The sequence below is a fragment of the Eschscholzia californica genome, unplaced genomic scaffold (genome assembly GCF_041429995.1).
Source record: "Eschscholzia californica isolate CP2 unplaced genomic scaffold, dmEscCali1.0.p SCAF_5, whole genome shotgun sequence".
Lineage (NCBI taxonomy): Eukaryota > Viridiplantae > Streptophyta > Magnoliopsida > Ranunculales > Papaveraceae > Eschscholzia > Eschscholzia californica.
Window position 1 is genome coordinate 17,190,815 of NW_028238472.1, and position 24,164 is coordinate 17,214,978.

The 24,164-nt window shown below is 34.6% G+C and overlaps 4 protein-coding genes across 7 annotated transcripts; 2 read left to right on the plus strand and 2 right to left on the minus strand.

The window, feature by feature from the left end:
- Positions 1–1,064: 1,064 nt before the first annotated feature.
- LOC147537530 (zinc finger CCCH domain-containing protein 27-like) lies at positions 1,065–18,140 on the minus strand. Of its 4 annotated transcripts, XM_086643665.1 has the most exons (12): positions 17,580–18,034; positions 11,284–11,415; positions 7,444–7,554; positions 6,358–7,033; positions 6,150–6,249; positions 5,077–5,136; positions 4,432–4,522; positions 3,787–3,905; positions 2,111–2,211; positions 1,910–1,957; positions 1,312–1,453; positions 1,065–1,203 (listed from the first exon to the last, which is right to left on the minus strand). In XM_086643665.1, the coding sequence occupies exons 8-12, from the start codon at positions 3,798–3,800 to the stop codon at positions 1,197–1,199; spliced, it is 312 nt and encodes a 103-aa protein (XP_086499791.1). In that variant the 5' UTR covers positions 3,801–3,905; positions 4,432–4,522; positions 5,077–5,136; positions 6,150–6,249; positions 6,358–7,033; positions 7,444–7,554; positions 11,284–11,415; positions 17,580–18,034; the 3' UTR covers positions 1,065–1,196. The 4 variants fall into 3 exon arrangements, with proteins under 4 accessions (XP_086499791.1, XP_086499789.1, XP_086499792.1 ...); XM_086643663.1 differs by lacking the exon at positions 11,284–11,415 and adding an exon at positions 14,386–14,709 and having other exon boundaries at positions 1,065–1,200; positions 3,787–4,522; positions 6,358–6,517; positions 14,878–18,140; XM_086643664.1 differs by lacking the exons at positions 5,077–5,136; positions 11,284–11,415; positions 17,580–18,034 and having other exon boundaries at positions 3,787–4,522.
- LOC147537531 (uncharacterized protein At2g29880-like) lies at positions 9,514–10,810 on the plus strand. The gene is made up of 3 exons (XM_086639946.1): positions 9,514–9,552; positions 9,670–9,864; positions 9,950–10,810. Exons 1-3 carry the CDS (start codon positions 9,514–9,516, stop codon positions 10,556–10,558), a joined length of 843 nt encoding a protein of 280 aa, XP_086496072.1. The 3' UTR covers positions 10,559–10,810.
- LOC147537532 (uncharacterized) lies at positions 17,450–23,748 on the minus strand. The gene is made up of 9 exons (XM_086643662.1): positions 23,508–23,748; positions 23,309–23,386; positions 22,539–22,603; positions 22,407–22,460; positions 22,191–22,243; positions 21,661–21,733; positions 20,845–20,906; positions 20,570–20,638; positions 17,450–19,711 (listed from the first exon to the last, which is right to left on the minus strand). Exons 1-9 carry the CDS (start codon positions 23,574–23,576, stop codon positions 19,671–19,673), a joined length of 564 nt encoding a protein of 187 aa, XP_086499788.1. The 5' UTR covers positions 23,577–23,748; the 3' UTR covers positions 17,450–19,670.
- Positions 18,304–20,391, plus strand: LOC147537533 (uncharacterized). The gene is made up of 6 exons (XM_086643661.1): positions 18,304–18,552; positions 18,666–18,789; positions 18,895–19,064; positions 19,187–19,466; positions 19,548–19,720; positions 19,998–20,391. Exons 1-6 carry the CDS (start codon positions 18,453–18,455, stop codon positions 20,150–20,152), a joined length of 1,002 nt encoding a protein of 333 aa, XP_086499787.1. The 5' UTR covers positions 18,304–18,452; the 3' UTR covers positions 20,153–20,391.
- Positions 23,749–24,164: the final 416 nt, after the last annotated feature.

Below are 24,164 nucleotides of genomic sequence, written 5' to 3' on the forward strand. Positions count from 1 at the left end.
GTGGGGTTAAAGGTTTGTTTCATACTCTAGTTTATCCAACAGGTGATGGGAGAATCATATTATTGTTATTGAAGTATAATTTCTAAACGTACGTAGTTGTGTTACTCTACGAGGAAGTTGGATCGGCAAAAGGATTACATGCTCTCAGCTATATATTTTGCTGAAATTTTCTTTGAGATGCCATACTTGCATTCCCAGACACAATATATGATTAAACTCTTCGAATGGTTTAACAGAAGATCAACATACACTATCCTCAACATGAGATTGTACCGTACAAACATTACAAACTTAGGCCTTTATCGCCTTCACAGTCTGGGTTTTCACTAATAAGAGTGCAACAAGCAATTACAATATATAACTATTACACGAATTAAGCAGCAGAGTAAAAAGTATATGATGAGGCCCATCTCGCAGTAACTGAGAGCCGATTAAGGGTATCTCTTAGTTCTATAATATTAGGAATACACTGAATAGTAACCAAGTATTCATATTTCTGTTGAACAAGTACTTTGAATCCTAAACAAAATTGAGGATTAAAAATCTGAGTTTGCACCAAGAAGCCACTATAATCTGCAGTTAAATCACTAATCCCTTGGCAGGATATTATTCACACCACTAAAATACCGAACCAAAATGAGGTTGTTTAGTGGAAGTTACTTTTGGATGACGCAAAACCAAAACTAGAAATTGATATTATACGTAAATAGCAGGCCATGTCCTCACCTGAAATTAAGAGATTCCGCTGTCTAGCTTCTAGAAAAATTAGGACAACCACATTCTCTTTAACAGTGAGAACTGACAATCCTTGGTTTACATAACTACATCCCACAATACAAAAGAATAAAAAATAATTCAAATGATCATCACAGCACAGTATCATTTTAGTGAAATGACACAGAAAAAGTTCTTTTCTTTTTTTAAACATTTTGAATTATATATTGACAAAGGCTGTGTTTGAGAACACTGGTTAAATAACTAATTAGATGTATATGTTATAGTACACTATTCTCCCAATTAAACACAAAATCATAGAACGGCAGAGATGCACACAAAAGAAGTTCTTTTAACTTAGTTATTGCATTTAAGTTTAGTAAGCTTCTACATCGCCTACATTAATATTTTATAGAGAACGTAAACAACAGATAACATACCTACAACATATCCCAAAGCTTGTCCCTTCGCTACGTCCCAGACTACCTACTAAATACCGAAATGAATAATTTTCGTTACTATTTAAGCAAAATTTCTAAAGGTAGCTCTCCAAGTCTAGGTTGAATCTGGATATGGAGAAGGGTATGAATACAAAACCTCGCTATAAAATTTGTCGATCTTGTCTTTGAATGTGTTGCCTGTGATACTAAACACAACAAATTGATTATACTGATACAAATCCAACGACACCAAAAATCACGTCTGCCAAATATGATAACTTCCCCAAGGTGTCCTGAACCTGGATTGGCACATTTGAGCGAGTAATATAAATATCACATCAACCTCACTAGATAGTAATGTCTACTCATAAATTTGTATGTCTTAGATGAATAAATATATACTAAACAAGACCATCTTTATTGTAGAAAAAATTATCACGAAAATGCAATGAGACATAGTACTATTTAAGTAGATTTTCTAAACGTAGTTCTGCCGTTCTAGGAATTTGGATATGCAGAAGGATATGAATATAAATGATATCGGGTAGACATTTTACTTATTTTATCATTGAGATACAAAACATTTGATTATACTAAGATAAAACCAGATGCATATTTCCGTGAATAACCAAAGAAAATTCCATAAAACTCACTAGATTTACATAGACCATCAGGTCCACCATGAGCATCAAACTTCCAGACTCACCCATAAAACGTAAATGAGCCTGAGCCATAACATAGAGTTAAGCTTATACCTACAAATATTCCGCTATACATACAACACCACAAGAAGCCAATACAATCTGCAGTTAAATCACAAAATCACTTAGCAGGATATTAATCACACCACTAAAACACCCAACCAAGATGAGGTTATTCAGTGACAGTTGCTTTTGGATGACGCAAACCAAAACTAGAGATTGATATTATACATAAATAGCAGTTCCCGTCCTCACCTGAAGTTAGAAGATTCCTCTGTCTAGCTTCCTGATCAATTAGAACAATCACATTCTCTTTAACAGTGACTGACCTATCCTTGGTGCAAATAAGTGAATAACTACATCAAACAATTCAAAATTAATCAAAATAATATGAAAATCATATAGCAAAGCATTATTCAGTGAAATTACACAGAAAAAGTTCGTCTCGTAAATCAGGAGATTCTAATTTTGCCTTATCATTATGGACAAAAAAATTTAACGGTTCTTATAGGTCACTTTCACGTAATCTTGGTTATTCACATTATGTGGCGTTGTCTTAGAGTACCATCAGAGTAAACTTGCATAGTGACCCTTTATAACCATAACAAATTTAGGAAGCTTGTAAAGTCGAACGAAAGAACATAAAAGAAGATTTTAAGAACCAAGCCAGAGTAAACTTGCATAGTAACTCTGATGTTTACATTTAAATGCAAAATGCAGCTACAGTAGTCATCCACAAACAGAGGTATCACTTATGAGTTGTACATACATGAAGTATATCTCGATTCGTAAAAAAATCAATCGACAAAAATGAAGACAGAGCAGAAAAGATTGTAGACCATCAATGATGGAAGCAAGCATGAACTTCATTAAAGTTCAATGTGAACAAGTGAAATAGAACAACCTCCATCTTCATAAAAAATAATGCAAGAGCCCTCCTCCGTTGTCCCAAATGTAGTAGCCGCCAGGCGATGCTACAAGGTCAGATGAGGAAACAGAAAGAACACACTATCAGGATGGTGATCGGAAGATTATCGATCCTCATTTGATCTCCTCCACCTTTTGTCAGCCTCTGTCCAGGAACCAGAGTATTCAAGATCGTTCCAGCAAGAAGCTTCACATGATCGGCGTGCATCAACATTCGATTCGGCACAATATGGAATGTCTAGCATTAACGTAAGACTTAATGTGAAGACTGATGCATCATCGAGAGTGAAAATCATCATTATTTGAAGTTTAACCAGTTCTTCGTACTCCAGTTTTAGAGCGAGAGAGAGGATAATGAATTTGCTGTTGTTCAATTGGAGAGTAGGATCTCTTAACAGTGGAAATGAATCAGATAGGACTACACGAAGATTGGAAATCAAAGACTGAAGAGAGTAATCCTCTCAACCTTGCAAGATCTAGATGCGTAATTTCAACGCTGTTGATAAAAATGATTTTGGAATTTGTATCCTCGTTAAAAACAAATGTGATTGTAATAAACCGACCTGAATTTAACGTTTCAACGAAGACGAGCTTCTGGAGGTTATCAATGGAGATAATTTCGGAAACTACATGTTCCTGGAGAAGACTAAGAATCGAGCAAGAATCACCCCAACTTTGAACCAAAGCATCGCTTGGTGCGCATCAGAGAAGATGAGGTGATAACAGTCATATTTAGAGTGTTAAAGAGATGAGAGTAAAATAGTGTAATAGGGTGCCTTTGAAATTCTTTCATCTGTTGTCTATATGCACTACCTATTCTGTCTTGGTTTACAAAGTCAAAGCTGACTCGAAAGGAAATGTTCCAATCTGAATCGAAGCACAAACTTGTACATATTCTGCAATTGCGAATTGCTACAGAACACTAAATTTTGCCAAAACACCAACAATTCTAGCAAACACCACAACATGAACGATTGTACTCATCAAGGATGTAAATAAAATACCTGAAAGTGCACATCTTGAGTTAAGAGCAAACTATGTTGTTGTATTACTCACACAAGCACAGCTATAATCCACTCGCTAAGTGTACTAGCAGTTCTAAGAATCTCCAGGGCCACTGCGACTGAATTTATATTTTCAGAAAACAACGAGAATATATGATACAAACAGAGCAGAGAGAAGATGTTAGAAGATTCTCAAAGTTAAAGCAGAAAAACGAAAGAGATGGTAACCTAAGATATTTTGAGAGTTCAATTATGTGATACTCTTAGCGACGTCAATTTGTGTATACGTTTGCAAGGCAGTAAAAGTGTTTGATACTGGACCCGGTATAACAATAACCATCAATTATATAATGGTTAACCAGAACCCACAGACCGACTTCATTCGTGACTCAGCTCTTAGAGAGGAAGAGGAATGACAATGTAAGTGAAACTTAAATGTTTTGGGGGAATCCGGAAGGAGAAAATGAGGAATGCGTGAAATGGCTTCTAAGGAAGCAGGGGCCAAACCAGAGCTTTGGAAAAACACATATTCCCAAAACAACTGGCTGGCCCTTCTCTAGAGACCCCTCTTCCTAAGATCTCCACTGCCATCAAGCCACCTGCACTATCACCACCACCAAACCTCCACCATAAGCATAATAATACCTTCACCACTGCCAGCGGCCTACCCACTGCTTTCCATGCTTACACGGAGTGAAACACCATCAACTGACATCCTCCCCACTGCTTTCCATGCCTACACGATAATAGTTCAGCATAACATAAGAAACTGTTACACCAAAGGTAATGGAAAAATTAACTAAAATCTCATATGATACCCCATGCATGTCGCATATGAGAAGCGAACTTCTGCAGTGCTTCAGTATATGGTAAGCTAATATGATGTCACATATTTGAACATACCTTGTAATAATAGAGAACAAAAAATTTAGCTAATCACAATATCCTAAAGAGAGCTAATGAGTACAGTTACCACTATGTCTATTGGCAACAAAAACATGTACTTCGTCATGAGAGAGAGTAAGAAACAACATTGATAACAGACTTGTATGGGATTTTGGATTGGCTGGGATATTGGATTGGCTGGCAAGACACGAAATCTAGCCTTGATAAAATGTACGAATATAACACAATGATAAAATTCTAAGGAATACCACACTATCAACCATAATTGTTATTTCTAAACGAAAATTCATGATAAACAAATATTTTTTTACTTAAAAAAACATGAATTATATGAATTAGAGCTAAAGTTAATAAGGAAAGTTCATAATAAACAAGCATTCTTACGTGAAGACACCATAAGATTCACATTATCGACCACCATGTGTTCTCCGAAAAGTTTGAGGCCTAAAATAATACACAGTAGTTATTTGAAAAAGATGTAAATAATAGAAAAATCTGTTATATACGTATGTGTGCCCACCAAATTTGTGATAGCCTTATCATATGGAGTGCCTATAAGAATAGTGCTTAACACAAAGAACTCTTTAATTGATTATGTGGGATGGGCCAGATGATTTAGAAATCAAATTTCTTAATGAGTAAGATAACTCCCACCCCTGTTGCATGAGGTGTCTCATGGTGGTGAGGCAATCAATGCAATTAACACCATGACGTGTATTATGGTGGGTGAATCAACTCATACACTAAATAGTATATAATGTCATTCCCTACCTTGTGAATAGTTATGATGAATTGAGAAATAGTAATACTGATTTTGTTATACGGTTAACAGAGAGTTTGATATTTAGCAATAAAAGCAAGTTTTCATATTATATCTTTCAATCTCTTCTCTAGGATATTAAAATTTATTTCAAAATCCAAATTATTGCAAAAATACTCTTGGATAAGATCAAGCTATATTCGAATTTCCTTGGTGTACACGCATTTACATGGCCTGCTGAGTTAAAGTAGTCCTTTGGAGACCATCACAATTGAATTTACCACATAAAACAACAAAAGCATAACATTCTTAGGTCTAGTAGAGTAGTAGATAACGGGAACCAATGCCAATCTAAGGTTTGGTAGAGTAGCCTTGTTATTCATGGTCTAGACCCGCCATATTCTTTCTTATGGAAATTCCTACTGGGGAGAAATATTTCGTGTGAGAACATTAAGTACCACATTTAAGACCTATGTGACTTTTCAAATAAGGTAACAAACATCATGCGAACGAGATATGCCATCATAGTCAAGATGAAAAAAGGAACAAATGACAAACATCAAGTGGGAGTAACTATCATTTTTAAAAAGCATGAAGTTCCTTTCACATCCTCCACATCTAGACTAGACTCTAAATTGGATTCTTTAAAGATCTTGTTGTTACGATCCTTCCAAAGATTCCAGATGATTTAACTCACCAATCTTAAATATTATTTGCAGGCAAGAAGCTTGTTAGGCCATTTGTATTTTTCTTTAATGGTGTCTAGCCGTCTACAACTTTGTTGGGGAAAGAAGCAACTGCGTGACACATTCCAATAAATATATGAACTTTATCAAGCAAAATAATAGTAGAATAACTCAGACAACCGGAGAGGAAACCACAGTACAAACTGCAGAAGATCGAACCTGGAAACAAGTGATCAGCAAGCTCATAAATCCAAGGGTTCATGTTAGGTGATGATTAAAGCAATCCAACTGATTCAACTATATCAATAGCTGATTTCACGAGTGCCAGTATCCTTGCAATTTATTGTTTTAGCTTGTTGTCGTATTGCTCATTCTGAATCTATAGATGTAAAAGAAAAAAAATGTTTCCCATGAAATAAGAATGAAGGGAAGCAAATGTGTCAAAACGTTACTTGTGACAAGTCTAAATCAAAATATACTCCACATTTATTAGTATTCTTAAGATCCTTCTCAATCTTCTTGATTCACTCCCCAAAATGGGAAATAGTTGCACAATATGAGTACTGAGTATTTCATGTCTAGGACTTGGAAAGATGAACCAATCCACTTTACTTATAAACTACCTCAAAGAAAATAAAGTGAAACTCAACCTAGCAAGATCACTTCAATGATTAAAATACTCCAGGTTGTTGACATGGCGAGTCTCAAATGGACTAGTGTCTTGACCTCTAAGGCCCAAACCCCAAAACACTAGAATTCTCCACAAAGTCCAATTTTCCTTCCCCTCGCCAAATCTGGCCAGGGAGGAGTGCGCACACTCACAATATTAGAATAACTTTAGCGGAGGGGATGCACGCCTGCACCAAGAATATAAAACTCTTTGGAGGGCTCCAACCTATCCAAATTAAAAATCACATTAAATGTATATACACGATTAGTAATGGCACAAAAGCATTAACTTTTTCAAGGATCCACAACGAATCTGCTCACTGATATAAAAGTATATGTACGACTACATGTAGAAAAAAACTGTCTTTGTTGTTGTTAATCTGGAAGCATTATTATTAAACTCAATAATAACTAAAAAAGGAGGAACTTCTAATTTCGATTCATTTAAAATATCTAAATCTCCAGTTTAATATTCAAGACGCTATGTGATTTTTCCATATAGGGTAATGGATGTCACGAGAAAGAGATTTATGACCATCATCAACATGACAAGAGACCAAATAATGAACATCTCATGGGCGAACAACTCAGGATGATCTCGGTAAGAAGCATGCATACCATTCCATATAATCTCACCTAAAGATTGTATTTGGTCCCAAGCTTTATTGCATATTAAGACTCACTTTCAAGAAATAGCTTACAAAGACTAGTTCATGTCTGTCTCTCCTTCTCCAAACAGCTTCAGACCTGCAAAATTCAACAATTGGCAAAACAAACTTCAGCAACATTACAACAAACACATGTTCGAAAGAACTTAATTATAGATTTTTAAGTCAACAAAACATTTTGAGCTTCAGAAATCACAATATCCTTAAGAAGATAACATATAAAGCTGACTCCTACAACCCAGTTCTAAAACGCAAAAGCGTTACTGGGGTCAACACCAATAAAGCTAAATCGAAAACCTGTATTCATTAACACAGTTAGTAAGAAAAGGAACTATCAAGGTTGAAAGGATATTCAATTGGTAAAGAGTAACATGAAACTGAATAGGATCTCGGAAGGAAATGTTCCTATCTGCATGGAAGCGCTAATTTGTACGTATTTCTGCAATTCCAAATTGCTACAGAACAACAAATTTTGCCAAACTACCAACAATTTTAGCAAACACCACAACATGAAAACTTAGGGGGGGGGGGGGGGGTAGTGGTTGTGGATTTTGAGGGACATGGCAATGTCCGTCAAAGTCTGTGTTATTGGTTTGGGACATTTTAAATGTCCCGAAATATCCGTGTTATTCATTTGGGACATTTTAAATGTCCCGGAATATCCATGTTATTGATTTGAGACATCATTTCTTGGGACATTTGGGAACATTTTGTATCTGGGACATTTGGAAGATTTTAAGAAGAGATTTTTGTGATTTTTGTGATTTTTGACCCACATGTGTCCACCAAAAAAGGAGAAATATTTGGGACATTTTGGATCTCTTCATTCTTCACAGGCAAGAAAGGGTGAGTTCGAGAGAAAATCAATTTCAAGGAGCCGATCGAATCAAGTAAGGACCGAGTTCTTCACCATAGTTCTTCTTCTCCTTTTTCTTCTTCATTATAGTTCTTCTTATTCTCTTTTCTATTCTTCATTTTCAAGTCAATTTTTTCATTTTTCAAGTCTTTAGGACAAGAAGGGGCTAAAAGTTCTTTACCATAATCATCATCATCACATTTTTCCAGTCAAAAAATCTACGGGTAATGAACTGAACTTAAATTTTTTATTAGGTTAAAGATTATATTGTTAAAGTTTATTAGGTTATTAGGCCAATTTTTCAAGTTTGAATGATGAACAGGATGAGTAGTTGTTTTGGATAGTGAATAGTATTAGGTTTTTAAAGATTTTTTAAATAATGAACAGTATGAGTAGTTGTTAAAGATTACTAGGTTATTAGGTTGTTTGAATGGTGATCTCTTGCTTAATGTATGAAGATTTGAATGGTGATCTCTTGCTTAATAGACAAACAATTGTATGGTGATCTCTTGATTAGTAGTTGTCTCCTGAATCATCCATTTTTGTTTAAAATAATTAGGTCAGTTTTAGGTAGCTTCTAACCCACTTCAAGACAATAAAAAACTGCATCTGCAGCAGATATTTTTTTGTCATATTACTATGTACATGAATATAATATGAACCATGGTGATATATGCAAAGTTATAAGAAAGCAAATGTCTGAAAGGAGCTTGAATTATACTTTCTATCAAATTATTAGTTGGCTTTGTACTTTTCATGTTTTGTGTAAACTTTTGTTTTGTCATATCATGTTTGTCACTGTTGGTTAAGAAAGTCGACCGGACTCATGTATATACACCAACATGATATCTCATCGATCAAGTGATAGTTCTTGCAAACTTTGTGTTTCCTTTTTAATAACTTTGACATGTTTTGTGTAAACTTTTTTTTTGTAGAAGATTGGGAAGATGATAGTTCTTGCAAACTTTATGTTTTTTTTAGACAACAGTTGCAGTTGTTCGTAGTATTATTAACTTTAGATAATTCAATTTTAACTCTTTAGGACTTGTACAACTTATAGAAGATAAATAGTTGTAGTTTTGACGTTTCAAAATATGTATGTAGTAGTTGCTTGTGATATTTATATTCTTTAGGATATAAAGTAATGTTAAGTATTTTTCTTCTTATACGTAGTACCGTAAAATGGATACTTCAAAGCAAACAAATGCAACCAAAGAAAAAGTAGCTTATAAGATTTGGACTATGGAAGAGATGAATCTTTTATTGAAGCTTCTAGTAGAAGCCGCAGGCTTCAATTGGCGGGATAGAAGTGGATCTTTCAATAAGAAGTTGGTGTAGACTAAGATCTTGCCATCATTAAATGCCCAACTTAATTGCACCATATCATTTGCGGAATATCAAAGTCGCTTCAAATATTTTCAGAGGAGATATAAAGCATACCAAGAGTTATTGAAATTCAGCTCCGGATTTGGTTATGACTCAACAACGAAGAAGTTCACCGCCGATGAAGAAATATGGGATAATTATGTGAAGGTCTGCATATGTTTATTTACTTGAGTATTCACATTCTTTATATTTGGTATCCACACTAATAAGATATTTTTGGTGAATTTTCTAGTCTCATCCAAAGCATAGATGGATGAAAGAGGCATGTGATGACTATGAAGATATATGCCTCATGGTCGGAAATAAAAATGCTAATGGAAAAGGAGCAATGAGTCTACACTTTGAAGAAAACGATGCAAGAACCTATCAAGATAGTCAAAGTACTCATAGAGGTTCAACACCGGGTGATTGTGGATTTGATGATGAGGGTAATTTTTTCATATACGATAATGTTTCTTCATTCCAGGGGAAGCATGAAGTTCCACAAGGACCCTTTCCAACATGTTCCAATAATGCATGTGAGGCAACCATTTCAAACACTCCTACTACACGGACTAGAAAAAGGCCAAGGAAAGATCTCGAACAAAGTAGTCTTATGGACAAAGATGTCATGGACAATTTATCAAGTGGAGTGGTATCGGTTGCAACTAATCTAGAGGCAATTCGTCGTCTCATGGAAGAAAGGGTTGAAAGGGTTAGGAAAGAAAAGGAAAGGAAAACTACTTTTTTAGATGTTATAATGGCAATGTCTGACTTATCTACTGACGATAAGTTTAAGTTAGTAGAGTTGCTTGACACTAAAGGGAAACAAGAGATGTTTAAACTCTTAGCACCAGAGTAAAGGAAGAATTGGATTTCTACAAAGCTCCGTCAGTAAAAAGTGTGCTTAAATGTTTTGATTTTTTGTCGTAGTGACATCTTTTGGAATGATCTTGTCACTTGAACTTGTTAACTTGTTATATATAACTTACGGTTGAATCTTTTAGTTAGTAACATTTACATGATCTTTTTTGTGAAGTAACTTTTATGTGTATTTTGTAAGTTGCCAAAACAAGTTAACATCAATGAAAGTTTTGTTAATGTTTGATAACTTTATAGTAAATCTTTGATAAGTTATTTGAATATTTTGTTAATGTTTGTATAGGTACGATTTTCTACAAATGGATGCACGTAATGAAGGCGAAAATGTCAGACCTAGTGAAGAAACTGAAGAGAACATTGGCGGTAGTGATAATGATAGTGATGATGAATCGAGGGAAGAAGAAGAATTTTATGATAGTGTTGAGATTGTAATGGCTGGTGCTTATTCAGTAGTGTGTGCCGCGACAAAAGTAATAGAAATCTCAGGTCATCGGCAAATTGAGTATCCGTTGTTTCGACGTCTTATTACTAGGTTTGGGCATGAATTTATAGAAAGAGTACTAAATGAGGATCAAGAAAACTTTCGACGGATGTATAGAATGTGTCCTGACGCATTTCGAAAATTATGCAACATCATCAGAGAGAAAACACCACTACGAGACACAAGATATATTTGTGTGGAAGAAATGCTTGCAACGTTCTTACTTATCGTTGGTCAAAATTCACGATATTGTACGGTACGCGAGACATTCGGTCGATCTCGTTGGTCAGTCAGTAAAAATTTTCATCGAATATTAACAGCCTTGAACACAATTGCACCGCAGATGATGGCCATACCTGCAACAACAACCCCTGCTAAAATAAAGGACAGTACCAGATTTTATCCATATTTTAAGGTATCCAAACTTCATTTCTAATTTTGTTTTACCTGCTTAATTTAGTTATCCGAACTTCAATTCTAATTTTTGTTTTACCTGCATAACTTAGTTGTTGACCTGCTAAGATGCAATTTTATTTTATAATGTTTTATTTAGGACTGCATCGGAGTTGTGGATGGTACACATATACTAGCTATGGTACCAGAACGCGATGAATGTGTTTATCGTAACCGCCATGGAATAACTTCTCAAAATGTATTAGCAGTCTGTAACTTTAATTTGGAGTTCATATATGTACTTAGCGGTTGGGAGGGATCAGCTCATGATTCAAAAGTGTTAAATGATGCTCTTACAAGAAGAAATGGACTAAAAGTTCCACAAGGTAACTATTACTTTTACGTTTACCATACCTATAGCAACTTATATCGTGCATCTAAAATATTTATTTTATTAGGTAAATATTATCTAGTAGATTGTGGATTTCCAAATCGGCGACAATTTCTAGCTCCGTATCGTGGTGTTCGTTATCATCTTCAAGATTTTGCTGGTGAAGGTTGTGATCCAAATATAGCTGTTGAGTTATTCAACCTTCGACATTCTTCTTTAAGAAATGTAGTCGAGAGGATATTTGGTGTGTTTAAATCTCGATTTACAATATTCAAGTCCGCACCTCCATTTCCGTTAAAGACTCAAGCAGAGATAGTATTAGCATGTGCAGGATTGCACAATTTTCTTCGCAAAGAATTTCTTATTGATGAATTTCCTCCAGAAGAAGAAAATCAGCCGTATTCAGTTCCCTTTCCAGTTTCAAATGATGAAATTGATACTGGTTCGGTTTATCAATCCCAACAACGACAACGTGAAGAAGCTAATGAATGGCGAGACAGTTTGTGTAATCATATGTGGGCAGACGTTGAACTACAAAACTAACTTAACGTGTATGAATTATGTTTATTTTGTTTGAACAATGTAGGTTTATTTTGTCTGAACTATTTTATCATAACACTTGCTTAACGTGTATGATCTATGTTTATTTTGTTTGAAATATGTTTATCTTGAGACTACTTTGTATGAATTTGTCAATATATACTTTGTATAAATTAGTTTATTGGTAGACTAGTTTGAACAATGTATATTTGTTAATAATAGTATAACAGTAAATATTCATCAATTTTCCATCAATATCCACGAACATACAAATGTTCGAGAAAATTTTAAAAAATATCTTTAAAATATTAATAAAAATATGTTATTTAATATGATAAAACAATAATAATACTACTACTAAGAATAATAATAAAATAATAAATATCCACCAATGTCCACAGATAGTTAGATGTCTAAGAAAGTAAAAAAATAAAAGTATTAAAACAAGAAATATCTACCAATTTTTCGTCAACGTCTACGGATACCCAGATGTATATGAAGCTCCAAAAATATTCTTTTGTAGTATTGGTAAAAAAATATTATTTTTAACAACAAAACAACAATAATAATAGTAATAGTAAAATATTCAATACACATTTTGTCTAAGGGCTCAAATCTTTGAAATGTCTACAAGACTTTTTGTTTATGGACTAAATGTCTACAAGACATTTTGTCTACAAACTTTATGTCTTGAAAAGTCTGAAAATGTCTAGGAGACATGTTGTCCACGAGTGTCCCTATAAATCCACAACCACTACCCCCCCTCTTATACTCATGAGGATGTAAACAAAATAACTGAAAGTGAGGATCTTCGTCGAGCGCAAGCCGCAGCTATAATCCACTCCCTCTGATTTTTATCTCTCTTTCTCTTTGGTCTCCTCTCTCAATCTCTATTCCAGTCCTCCCTCTCTTAATCTCTATTCCAGATTTCCAGTCATGACCAAATCTCTCAACACCATACATAATCTATAAAATCCAAGAACAGAACTTCAATTTCTAGCCTATATATACAAACTTCAGAGCCATTTTCTGAGCAAGATTCATCACCTCAAAATCCAGTCAATATAACGAAGTCCAAGCAATATAACAAATTTCAGTAAATATAACAACCAATCTTGATAGAACTCTCCTTAATAGACTCCATATAAATTAATATTCAACTCTCTTTAATGGGACTCAATAACAACCATTTTTTATAGAAATTCCAGTCATGAATGAATCATACAAATAGACAAATTCATCTATTTGATTTGTTCATCAAATTAAACTCACCTCCTTCATTTGTGAAGTTCTCACTCTAGATCTCAATCTCCCTCTCTCTCCTCTCTCTCTCTCTAGATCTCAACCGATCTACACTCTCCCTCTCTCTATATCACAGCCGACCCCACTTTTAAAGGCACTTTATGTTTTTTGGTGAATAAAAGATAAGTCCCATGATATTTTAAAAACACCCATTATTTCTCAACAACCCTATCAAACAACCCTATCAAACACTTGAAACTTAATTCACATCAGAAAAAAATGACTTTCTTCCCCATCAGAAAAAACTGACTTTCTTTCTCATCAGAAAAAAATGACTTTCTTTCCCATCAATTCTAACGTATCAAACGGACTCTTAATGTAACTCTCATGTAGCTCTTAGAGGAATAAGAATTATCTACCATGTAATTTTGTGATCGTGGTTTTCTAAAACAAAAAAAAAATAAACAAAACAAAATTGCTTAACGAGTTGTTGGGAATTATTCATATTCTTCATAGTAAGTACTTCGTCATAATGGACAAATTTTAGCCAAGACCATGACATACTAGTTTTCTGATATAGCTTTGAAAAGAAGATACAGTATTTACTTTCATTATCTTTTGTTGTAATAATGCATAAATAATCCCCATCCACGTGTATATTTTTTTTTTTGTTAAGACCTATCCACGTGTATATCCCATAACAAACATACCAACAATATCTACGTCTAAATATAAAAAATAAAAAAAGAAGAGAACTTACATTTGCAAGATCAGTAGGTAACGGAGGAAGAATCTGAAATGTAGTAGGACGATTGTCCAACTTGAACCTATTCATTAAAAAGGGTGTTCCAACTGATGCTAACTGATAACCTGATGGCATTAAACTCCTCGGTGCAGTTGATTTAGTTTTAGAATTAGGAGATAAAAGATTTTCCACAGGGGTGCTCTTATCCTGCTTCTTCTCAGTTACTGGATTAGCTGTAATTTTTACAGGATTGATGGACTTGGGCGTCACAGATGTTGCACCATCTGTCACCTTCTCTACTTTCTGTTTCTTAACAACTTGTGTGGCACTTACTTCACCCTGTAGCTCCATATGGAAACTTATATGCATCAATGACTATGTACACTCTGTAGCTCCATATGGGAACTTAAATTTACGGCGAGAGAAATTAAGGTTTTACAAGTAACTAATAAATAACGAAATTTAAGCAAAATGTTGAAGAAATAAAATGTGGATAAAAGGTACTACCTTTTTCTCAAGCATATCCAGTTGACGACGGAAGTCATTCCGTTTCTGTTCTAGCATTTGCTGCTTTAAACGAATTTCTTCCTTCGGAAGCTCCAAATTATCCAACTTCTTTTTCGAAGGTGGTTCATTGGGAACATTTGTCACCAGATGCCTTACGTTGACCGCTTCAGGGATAGAAGTGTCCGGATCAGAGATTGCAATATTCTTTGGTGCTAAAGAAGGCAGATTTCCTGTTCCATTTTTATACCATTTGAGGGAATACTATCTCGGTTAGTCCACCATAGCTTAATGAAATGGTTACCCATTACAACATCCGGTGAATTTAAGGCAGATTGTGCTTCTTCTCGTGCGGAAAACTGGACAAAGGCTCGCTTATTGTTAAGTTGTACATAAATATCAATTACCTTCTCAAATTTCTTGAAATGTGAAAGAAGAGCCTCCTTCCTGTTACTTTGTGTGGGAATACCATTGACTAAAAGAGTACATTGCGCTTTCTGAGATGTGCGTCTTGAATCATTTTGTGGTCCCGAGGTATCAACGTATATTTTAGTCTTTGGACCCACATCCTCCAATATAGTTGCCAAGACCATCAGGTAATCCCTCTGCTTGAGCTTCTTCTTCATTTCCAACATAGTCTACGGAACAAGATTTCGTTGTTACTCTTTTTAGATACATGTATCAAGTACAGGAAGATCATTGTCTAGTGCTTTTGGGGCAGCAGCTGCCGCTGGAAATGGAGAATCTGTGAGTTCACAAGAGATTAAGGATGGTATTAAGCCAATGGATCTTGTTGAAGCTCCTGAGCCCATTTCTGTTACAGGCGTCATGTGTGAAACAATCTTCTGAATCTGATAAACCAATTCAGGAAGATGGACAAAATGTTGAATTTGCTGGTTGAGGTGAGATCAATAACCTCCAAAAGATTCTTGATTGTCTTTTCTTAAGAAAAAAAAATTGTTTACTTTCTTTACTAAGATATAAGAAATTATTTGTGTTCAATATACAGATTATCTTTGAATAAGTAAAAGCTATTACCATGATATCCTCTTTAACTCTTTCTAACTTCTGTGCTATACTCAGTGCTGAAGAATGTTCGCGCTACTTTTGCAATAACAGTATAGTAGAAAGTCGATTCTCGATATCATATCAAGTATATAGTAAATGCTTTAACGGCTTAGAGACAAAAGAACACACTTTTTCCAAGCTTTTCCTTCTATTGAACTGAAGTGAAAGTGGTAGCTATGGTTTATTCGGATAAGTGGTACCTAAGCATTATAGCGGCTCAACCTCTGAATGATGATAAACTGTTAATTGACTGGAGTTACCTAACCAATAGATAGGTTGGATGTGATGCTGAAAAAATCAAACCCAACACAACCCTTTCTCTGTATCAGATTTCAACCTTTGGAGTAGAAACGAACAAAGGACCTACGAAGTCCATATATGAACTATCCCATGTGATGTTGTTGAGCAACCTTTTGGTGCTCGTTTTCACGAGACATTTTAAACCATTCATCAAATGTTTAAGCAGAACTAAATATCTCTAGAAGAAGAAAATTAAGGAGCGACCAGAGATCACTTAGATTGTTCTGCACAAATATGATATCAACTATCAAGTACATTGGGTTCCAATAGAAAAATTTCTGACAAATTGATTTCAACCATCACAAAGCTATTGTTAGTTTATAACCACTTAAAGAAACCTAAAAACTCGTCTCGCATAAAAAACCCAATGGTTCCACACCTAAAATAAGAGAAGGATTATATTCTTACTTGAACCAAGAAGGCACAGACAGGAGGGAAGAAGACATTGTAGAAAGGAAAGAAGGTCTTATATGATTTAAACTAAGGTCAGACTTTCATGAAAATCTGAAAGGGGAAATGGAGAAACAAATTGCTTTTTCTTAAAAGAGTACAGTACCGACATGTACTGACCTAGGACGATTGTCTTCCGAATAATCAGAATTCTGCATCTTTTGCATATGTCCACCATGACCTAAACAATCACGCGCTATTGCCGACACGGGTTATGCATTTAAGTAACAAGTATTATGAAATATAAACCGTATCGTGTAGTTTTTAAGGAGATTTACATGAAGATATAGTAGGGTAGGTTTTACAACATAAAATATAGAAGAACAAACTTTATAGAAAGTTACATAACAGTAACAGCTATTGCTCAACTTCTCCATAACTTAGTCTAGACTACTGCTCGACTTTGCCATAACTTAGTCTATACTATTGTTGAAGTTTGCCATATTCAAAGATTCGTATTTGTAGAACCAAGTGTAGTTCATTTCACATAAATGTATTTACAGAAAAACTACGCACTTTTCAGTATAATCTCAATAAACTAAACCATCAGCTAATCAACTAATTATAATCCTTTAAGGATGTAACCATAGGAAGAATCCTCATTCAATTTCTTTCTGGAAAAGACTTTCTTTGAGAACGTTAGAATAAGCAACTATCCTAGATTGTCACCATAACTTTCAGGGTCAACTATAATAATTTGAGAATATACACCACACATTTAACTTTTAAGATATATAAATAATTAGGAATGAAACTTTGATTCAACCACAAGTTCTAGATTCTTTGTATTTTTCTTTATGAAGTTGAATAACACATAAAAAATTTGTGTACGAATGTTAAATAATGATGCTACAAATTTATACAGAGAGAGAGAGAATGTAAATTACCTTTCAAGAGGAGGATGAAAGATGTAACTAATCCCAATTTGAAAGATGAGATTAACATAGAAACAGGCATACCCTAATTATGGAGCTTGTTCTTATAAAAGTGATTTGGTATTTTAGGGGAAAATGTAATGATCAGTTGATTTTCAAACTCTGAAAACAAACATAAATTAAGTCACCAACAGGAATGCATGATAGGGTTTCCACATCTCATAAAGCTAGACAGGCTTGAGAGAGGAAGAGTTGAAGCAAAGTTTTGAAGAGGGAGGGGCAGAGATAACTTGATTGAACTGATCGACTGAAATTGATGATGTTGTATCAGTCTATCAGACGTTGGATATAGAAGTGAGTTTCTGAGATAGAGAAGTAGAAGAAAAATAAACGGTTGTGGGAGATCAATTGATCGTAGATGAAAAAGAAGAATCGAGTGGGGGAAGAAGAATAGTTTTGGGTGTCTCGTTAATTTTGAAATAAAATCTCACATTAAAAGAGGATGGTTGTGAAATAGGTAGCACTGTCCACCTCAGCAATAAGACCATTAATTTTGTCCCAGTCAGCTTGTCCTAGTCACAACCTTTCTGTTTTGTTATATAGATTTCTAGACCAAGATTTACTTTTTTTTTTTTCTAAAAACTTATAATCATATAAATATTTCCTCAAAATATATAAATATTTCCTCAAAATATATAAACCTCTTTTATTGCAACTTCCCAAAATTTAACAGCTCAAGATTCTATTTTCCAAATTACTAAAATTTCATGCTTGTCTTCCACCCAAACTCCTCCTAAAATATACTACTACTACTACTACTACTAGTAATTGGATTCTCAAAATTTCTTTTAGAGAGAGAGAGAGAAAAAAAAAGTTATAGAGAGAATGGAGAATGTGACTCGGTTCTTTGCCCAAAAGCTCCAATTTCTTGTCAACAGGCCTCCAATTCTTTGCAATGACACTAGTACTGTTCCACAACAGAAAGGTTGTTTTTTTACTTGTAACTTGTTTTTTAGGTTTCAAACTTTAAACCCTGTAAAGAAACGATAAAGATTGTTGTTCATCAAGATAATGATGAGTTTTCTTTCTATTTTACAGTAGCTGTGAAATTCCATAGAGATGCCCCACCTAGTGATTATTCCTTCAAGATTGGGTCTTTCTCATCTATTTCGAAACTAAAGAGACAATTCTCTACTGTTTTTGAAAAAGGAGGATACAAATGGTAATCTCATTCGATCTTTATACGCCAATCACAAATTACAACTAGAAAAACTGGTTTATCGCGTGTATAACCTAACTAACTAGCATTTTCTTTCTTCTTTGTAAGGAAATTGTGCTTCTACCCAGATGGTAAAAAAGAAGAAGGCGGAGAAGGTCATATTTCTATTTACTTGGTTATAACAGATACAGAATCCATCCCCCCTGGTTGGGAAGTCAAGGCCTTTTTCAGGTTACTCCTGTTTAACCAGATACGTGGCACCTACTTGACCCTCGGAGGTGAACTACTATACTGCAAACCCTGAAACCAGTTTCTCCAACTAGACGTACAAGTTCTGGTCAAATTTGACTAGGAAAGATTGTATCTTTGTGTCATAACTAGTTTTACTTGTTTCATGCAGTTTCCCATGAAAAAAGTTTCCATGCGCAGAACAAAGAGCAAGGGTTTGCTCAGTTTATCCGTCTTAAAACATTTAAGGAGCCTTACAAAGGATACCTCGTCAATGATGCTTGTGTTATTGGGGCAGAAGTATTCGTTATCAAAAACAAGGGCAAAGGTGATTGTTACCATAAGATAAGAGGAGTAATCCCGTATAAGAGAACTTGGAAGATAAAGGATTTCTCCGAGTTAAACAAGGAAACCGACTGCTCTCATGTATTCACAATTGGAAAATATGAATGGTGCGTATAAGAACTTCAATATCCTCGTCTTATTCAAAATATGAATACCTGCTGTAAGCATCTAACATGTTTTTGGTGCAGGAAGATCAAGCTCGACATACCTGAGGGTACTGCTGAAGGTCAGCAAAGGAGGAATCGTGTTTCCATAGTTTTAGAGTTGACTAACTCCGATACCCTTTATCCTGGTCAACAAGTTTATGTCGACTACACTTTGTGCTTAAAAGGCCAAGCGGATAATAGCATTACTGAAAGAGGTAAAGATTGTCTTAATTAAAAAAAAAAAACACTTGCATAAGTAGCTCATCTTGACCGAATGTAACCCATTCTGCAACTCCCTTCTATCTTAACAGTGAACAAGAATTTTATAGTGAACCACTACAGAGTACAATAAAGTAATGATTTAATGATAATTCTGACCTAAAACATCACCATCTCAAGGCTATGCCCAAGCTCATCTTCTATTAGAATTTTTCTCAATATATTTTACGGTTATAGAATTTGATTGGCTCTCTTATGACTTTTTTCTTGCAGATCAGAATTGGTTTAGTGCCTCTCAGAACAGTTTCGGTTTCAAGTTCGTCTCTTTGGATAAACTCAAAGATCCAGAAGAACACTATCTAGTCGAAGATGTTTGCACAATTGAAGCAAATGTTACAGTACTAGGGCTAGCTAATACAATGCCTTAAGTATATGCACATCCAGCATTACTCTGTTAGTACGTTTTGGTTTGTTCTATCTGGTTTCAGTTGAGTTTAATACATATTTTTGTAAGTATTCGAGTTAGGATTTTATGTTGTGAAACAGTAAAGGTGAAATGTCGACAACTTCATATTTACTTGTATTGAAAAATCTAAAAACAGAATATATATATATATATAACTAATATACAATCTAAAATCTAGATCCTGTTGGGGTTTTATGAGAACAATATACAATCTAAGTGGTGTTTCTTTTGTTTTTCTGTAAGTTTTATTGGATATTAATGATTAGTCAGGACTTACGCACTTCGGCTTTCCCAATCTGCTCTTAATACATTGAGAATCAGCTCTATCCATATCGATACAACTATGTAAAATATTATCTGTAAGATGGTGATTACATACCGTATCGGTCGCAATGATATGCCAACATCAGACCAACTTCCACTATCAGCTTCCCAAGAGCTTTGAAAGCTGCATAATTACCAACGACATAACGATTTTCGTTAGTTGAAAAAACGATAACATTCGAAAAGAAACATCCTGAGGCACTTCCCACTTAGAATTAAACATCTCAAAATACTAAAGAAATAGAAATACAGATGAATTGGTGTGGTCGATTTAAAGTCATCACCAGAGAAACCAAACGAAGACATTTGCTAATGGTGATGTGGGCATACCTCCTTCGAGTTCTGGCAAAGCGTTATTAGGCCATATATTTGGCTGACAATAAGATGGATACCTGGACATAAGAGAAACAATATTCATATCATACAATCTTGGCATATGCACAAATGTATACATAATAAGTACTACCATTTATGCGTATGAAAGAATCATTGTTACTCGTTCGGAAACTATCCTACTCTTGATATACAAAAGTAAAATATAAAAATGAAAAGAAGCACAAAAATCCAGATTCCCAAGCAAAATAATTAACCATCCATACAACACATAACATGTACATACACACAAGTGGGAACTCTTACTTATCAACACTTACCAAAACAAGAAAGCAAAACAGAAAAGAAGAGAGAACTAACAAACTCGTTTGGAGTATGAAAAGGAGATGCAACAGGCACAAGGGTGTTGATGCATTTTATATATACTTTCTCCCTTTACTTGTCTTCTGTCTTCGGGTTCAGTAATTGGGGATTGTTTTCATACACAAGAAAGGTAAATAGAAAGTTGACTAAAATTAATTGTACCCACAGAAAGCCTAGAATTTGGACAAGGAAGATGACAAAGGAGTAACTGAGAATTGAAGCTTTAGATACTGACAGGATTCACTAATAGCCTAATATAGATAACTATTGAACTAACAAAGCGAACTAAATGAATATTGTTCTTATAATAAAGTATAAAAGTATAAAAACAGTCAACATGAAAAAGAATATAGGCCCGTATAAGAAATCTTAATGGGAACCACTTGGAGAAATGGCCCACTATGTTTCAACGAAATTTCACAAAGTCAAACATATGCAACATTATATTACCTCCGGATAAGATAATCATCCGTTGTAGGTGTGTCTAACACTGGATTTGCATAGTAAGAACCTTTCATCATATCTGCAGAGTTGAAAGCAAGAGATGCTGGTAAACACAACAAAGTAAATCTGCAACTTGGAATAAAGGAACCAACAAAGCAGAGCTCAAGCGTAAATGCCTTCAAACCATAGGAAAAACATATTTATGTCAATTCTCCATTTTTGCAAAGAAACAAAACACGTAAATTGGATTATTGAAACTCATATTTCAACACGACATTTAGTGGCAAGCGTCATAGCATCACTTTGACAAGTCTTTCGAAAATTCCCAGATTATTAAGGATTAATCACTGTCACTTTTCTCAGTACGAAAGGTTGTTGGAGTTGTCATATAAAATAACCATTTCCCCTTTCTTTAATAGTATATAATTCGTAGAAATATTAACTGTTAAATGTGTTAGTTAAGGATATCTTTGACTTCATTCTTCAAGAAAAGTTCATTAATGTAAATCTTACGAAGTTGAGGCATAAGAACTTACCAGGTTTACCAGATTCAAGCGTCTCCTTCCCATGACTCCACCCAAAATTATAACTGTAACGAGGAACGAAAAAAAAGTTGGAATACTAATATGATAATAGGTAATTTTGTGACCAATATAGTAAAATTGGAGCGCCAATACTGAAATTGAACACCGAGAAATAAGAGGCCACCATAAATGCCTAAAACAGAAAGCTATTCAAGCAAAACCAATTACCGGCTGTTAGGATCTTCAAGCTCCTTCTTCGTTTCTTCAGGAAGGCCCGCTAATCTAAATAGAAAAGAGTGCATCAAAATCCCCTATAAAACTGAAAAAACCTACTCTGTATATCAATTTAGAGACTCATACCTAGGAGCGAGACGAAGAGGATTTTGACGAAGAGGATTTTGACGAAGAGAAGAAAGTTCAGGTACCTATAATAAAAGAAACAAGAAATTGGCACCAAATTCATAAAGGATACCGGAGGAAGAAAAAAAAAATCTGAGTGGTTTTTCAGCAAAAAATGAAAAGGGAAAACAATACCCTATTCTATCTTTAACAAACACCCAACACGAAAAATCGTTAACATAGACTTAGAATGAGAATCACAAAATAAGTTGTGGAAAAAACTACAATTAACAAAATATGGAGCTAAGTTTACACCAAATCAAAACCCAAGAAGTACACAAAACAATATTTATACCGCCAACAACAAGTTCTTCGATTCGAAATCGTGGCATATCTATTCTTGTAGATACATATAGTTTGATCTGTAAAATAATGTTTTTTTAAAATAAAAACTTTCTGTTGGATGCATGAACTGAAATTTTCATCATCTGGAAAACCCTAATTGAAAAACCAATGAGTGATTAACTATCTAAGTCAGAAGTTGGCCCCAAAATCGACAGATACTTGCTCCATTTTATATACTAACCTAAACTTTGTACATCAAAAGCTATTACTGAATTCCTTTAAAAATCACAAAGTTCACTTGTGGGCTACAAAAACCTTCCCTTCCTTTACCAACAAAAACGAAATCCTTATTTCAGAACTCGATTATAAACACAAATAACAACCCATTTTTGTTGATCAGTATTAAGGAAAACAAAATCTAAGAGAGAAATTCGAACCAACCATACGTTTGAAATAGATAAAATTCCCAACCCATTTGATCCAAACCCTTCTTCAATCTTCATAGACAAATCCGCATCCTTATCCTGAAAAATGATCCAAAATCAAATATAAACAAAACCCCAGAATTCAAATTAAATAAATAAACAAAACCCAAAAAGTCAAAATCAAAGATGAACAAAACACCAGAATCAAACTAAAACTTACTATGAGTTCAGAATAGGAGATAGTGACAGTTGGCCTTGTTAGAAGAACATTTTCAATAGCAGAAGACATCTTTCTAAGTGCGAAAATATGGCGGGAAAATCACAGAAAGAAAGGAGAAGAAACGAAGGAAAGGAAAAGAGTTATGAGAAAATCATCTACTGGTTTTCTGTGATTTTGGTTTCGATAAAAAAAAAACAAGGAAGAAGATTTTCTATTTCCCTCTAATTTCCCGCCCATCTCCGAGAAGGCGAGAATATATATTCGATCTAATTATCCGTTTACTTAGGAAGTGGAACAATTTGGAACTCCTTTTTAATTTTGGTTCTTCTTATTTTCTTTTTGACCCCCTAGTTTATTGGCATAATTCCACAAATGCCCTCTAAAGATGACCAACTCACCAAAATGGCCCCCTAAAGATGACCAGCTTCCAATATAGCCCCGTTTTGAGTTTGTCCGTTAGTCAAATTCAGTCAACTTTAACAGTTGACAAGTTTTTCCGTATGTACTCTCCTTTCAAATATTATTTCCTATTTATCTTTTCTTTCTTAGTGGTCGGAGTAGGGTCGTCGGCGACGACGGGAAGACACCTCGTCGGCGACCCATCTACCAGAATAAATAAAAGAAAACTTTTTTTTTCCAAACAATTTTCTCTTTCCC